This window comes from Pistacia vera, unplaced genomic scaffold (assembly GCF_008641045.1).
Source record: "Pistacia vera cultivar Batoury unplaced genomic scaffold, PisVer_v2 Contig499, whole genome shotgun sequence".
Lineage (NCBI taxonomy): Eukaryota > Viridiplantae > Streptophyta > Magnoliopsida > Sapindales > Anacardiaceae > Pistacia > Pistacia vera.
Window position 1 is genome coordinate 377 of NW_022196333.1, and position 3,434 is coordinate 3,810.

A 3,434-nucleotide genomic window follows, 5' to 3' on the forward strand; every position below is an offset into this window, starting at 1 on the left:
AGTGTTTGATTAAACCCTAAGGAGTGGGTTTAACGGTAAAAAATGTTTGCTCACTTCCTTGACTTCCTAAGTTCAAACCTTGAGACCAAAATTTTGGTAATTAAGATGTCTGGACCAGTTTGTATATACTTTAACTAATTTCTGATAGAGATATATTGAACACCCTATAAGTCCAAAGACTCTGTATATGCATATTCTAATTATTAATGCTCTTATCTTCACTCACTCAATCCTGTTTGGTACAACTTTTTTAAGTAGAGTTTATTAAAAATACATACTTTTAATCAGGTTATATCTCCGTATATTTTCTTATTTTAGAAGATAAAGTCATTACCCTTTCACTAACTCACAAGTAAACTTTTGGTCCATGATTACCTCAATTAATTTAAATGTTAGGATAAATCTTTCATAATTGCTCAGCAACCTCCACACCCACCAACCCAAATTATAATATATTCATCAAATATATATTTTTATCTTGGCTTTCTAATTGATTTGATTAAATTAATTAAATAAATAAAAATGATGACATTGCAAAATTCTACTATTTATGAAACTCAAAAGGATAAATATGTCATTAATTTAAAAAAAAAATTAAAAATGAATAGCAATTGCTGTCAATTGAACCCCACAAATCAACGAACAGCTCTCTTCAAAGTACCAGTCCTCAATTCCCCTCTATATAATAAATGAGCCACAACTGTTAACCAATTTATGCAAAAGCAAACTCAAATAACAATAGCTTGCTGTGTCTTACAAGACAAACCCAACTCAACCAAACCAACCAACGATGACCACTCTTCAAGCCAACCTTGAAGATCAAGCCGATTCTGTCATGCCTAAAGTAATAGCTATTCTCTCTTCTCTTCTTCAACGTGTTGCTGATTCTAATGATTTTAGCCGTCGTCTTCAACCCCAGAAGATCTCTGTTTTTCATGGCCTCACTCGCCCTACCATTTCCCTTCAAAGCTATCTTGAGAGGATCTTTAAGTACGCAAACTGTAGCCCCTCTTGCTTCGTTGTTTCCTATGTTTATCTTGATCGTTTTGCTCAGAAACAGCCCTCTTTGCCCATCAATTCCTTCAATGTGCATCGCTTGCTTATAACCAGCGTTTTGGTCTCTGCCAAGTTCATGGATGATATGTAAGTTTCTTGTGACATTTTCTTTGTTTTAAATTCTAATTCTTTCATTCAATTCTTGATCTTTTTCATACTTTTCTTTTCTTTTCTTGATCTTTCTGTTTTTCTCTCCTTCTAAAGAATTTAAGTTTCTTGATTGAAATTTTCACTTTGCTCTTAGTGGAACACTTTAAGAACCCTTTTCTTTTCTTTCTTTTTTTTTTTTTTTCTTTTTTTTTTTTTTTTTTGAGAAAAGATTTTTAGGTTGCGTTGTGTAATATATAAAAGTTTCTTGATTGAAATTTTCACTTTGCTCTTAGTGGAACACTTTAAGAACCCTTTTCTTTTCTTTCTTTTTTTTTTTTTTTTTTTTTTTCAGAGAAAAGATTTGAACTCTCTTGCGTTTAGATTGATGAATTAAAAGTGTGATTAATTAAGGACTTAGACTTAATTGATACTGGGTAGTTTGTCGGCAACAATTACAAATAGGCGGAGAGTAGAAAGTAATTATAGGAATATGAAAAGCGGAGTGTTTTAGCAGACAAGTTCATACATGATGTTCAGTTCTGGTCTCAATCTATCTGTCAATGAATGCCTGTAATTCCCATGAAATCTGCAACCATCAACATGACATTGTTAACTCATTATTGAAACCTTAATGACAGCTCAATCAAAACCCATCCGTATTCATTTCCACTTGTCCCCTGTGTTATTTACTCATTGGCCCAACAGTCACTTTTCATTTTTGCCTCTTAACTCATTATTACTGTTGGTGGGTTGATTACATTTGGATGAATTTCTTCTTTATTTGGGTAATTTCCATTAAGATTTCTTTGGCTTTTGACTTTGGTATGTTCAGTCATTTGATTTGTGTTATCATTTTGCAGCTATTACAACAATGCGTTTTATGCTAAAGTTGGGGGAATAAGCACAGCGGAAATGAACTTGCTTGAGGTGGACTTCTTGTTTGGTTTAGGGTTCCAATTAAACGTGACACCCACCACATTCCAAACCTACTGTTCTTTTCTTCAGAAAGAAATGTTTTTGCAATCTCCTCTGCATTTACCAGAACCTCCTCTAAACATGGCCAGGCCACTAAAGCACCATTGTTGTTTCACTGAAGACGAATCAGCCCATCAAAAACAACTCGCCGTTTAATTGCCTTTGTTAGAATTTCTACAATTGATTTTGTGGAGTACTGAAATATTATAAGCTTATAGGAATAGTTTGATCGTGAACTCAATGTGAACCTGGTTTGAAAAGGATTTACCATCTCTATGAATGCAATACGAAATTTTGTAAATATAATTGTTTTGAAATTAATCCGCTCAATAGTACCATTAATTGGCAATTCTAGACTTTTGAATTGAATTTATCTGTTGAAATAAGTAGTGGAGATGTACTGTACAGATGGGCATTTTGTCTTTACAGTCTGGCGAACGTGGTGAAGCTTAAATTAATTTAGAGTCTCCAAAGTGTATTTGCTGGCGCCAACCATGCAAAATGGGCAAGTTAAATGTTTATAAATTGAGGAGGCATAATCAGTGGAAACTAGAAAGCCTGCTTTGGGCTCTACAGTGAGTAGATGACCAAGAAAGACAGCTAGAGATACAAGTTTTGCAAGTAATGTTGAGACTCTCACGTTGGCTTTAGTAGATGGAAAAAGATCCTCTTATTGTGATGATACATTGGACTCGAGGAAAATGGTTTGACTATTTCTAATTTTGATTGGAATCAATGAGCTTAGTGATTCAACACCTCATTTCTAACCAAATTCCAGGAATGTTCTTTTTAAAGAAAGGGGGGATAAACTTCATTGACCTTCTTGGTGTTGACTTAATTGCAAGACGTATTCTTTGATTTTAAAACAAGATCTCTCCTGCCTGCCTATAATTATCATTAGATTGAGTCGGGTCTTTACACAAATCAGGTTGGCATAAGGTTGTTTAAGTGCCAACCCGATTTGATCGGTCGAGTGTCGGGTTGGGCAGAAAACCCGGCCTGACCTGTGACAGTTTTTTAAAAAACATTTATGAAGTGATTAACCTTCTTCCTCATAACACTATGCCACAAACCTCGCAGATTCAAACGTGTAATGTCTTTTGAAACTATGAAGGTATCAACTCTAAAAACACTAAAAAAACTAAAATAAACACTTTATTTGATTTAAGTTTCGTTAAATCGATCAGTTTTTTTATTCAAACGTAATTTGTAATAGATTTCCAAACTATAAAACTAGAAAAGAAAAAAAAAAAAAGATAAAGATGCTAATAGTTGAGGTAACTATATGAGATCTAAATTCATGTCATAAAAGA

At 33.6% G+C, this 3,434-nt stretch overlaps 1 protein-coding gene across 1 annotated transcript; it reads left to right on the top strand.

The window, feature by feature from the left end:
- Window positions 1–727: 727 nt before the first annotated feature.
- On the top strand, window positions 728–2,406 carry LOC116105439 (cyclin-U4-1-like). The gene is made up of 2 exons (XM_031391867.1): window positions 728–1,143; window positions 2,007–2,406. Exons 1-2 carry the CDS (start codon window positions 791–793, stop codon window positions 2,275–2,277), a joined length of 624 nt encoding a protein of 207 aa, XP_031247727.1. The 5' UTR covers window positions 728–790; the 3' UTR covers window positions 2,278–2,406.
- The last annotated feature ends 1,028 nt before the right edge of the window (window positions 2,407–3,434 follow it).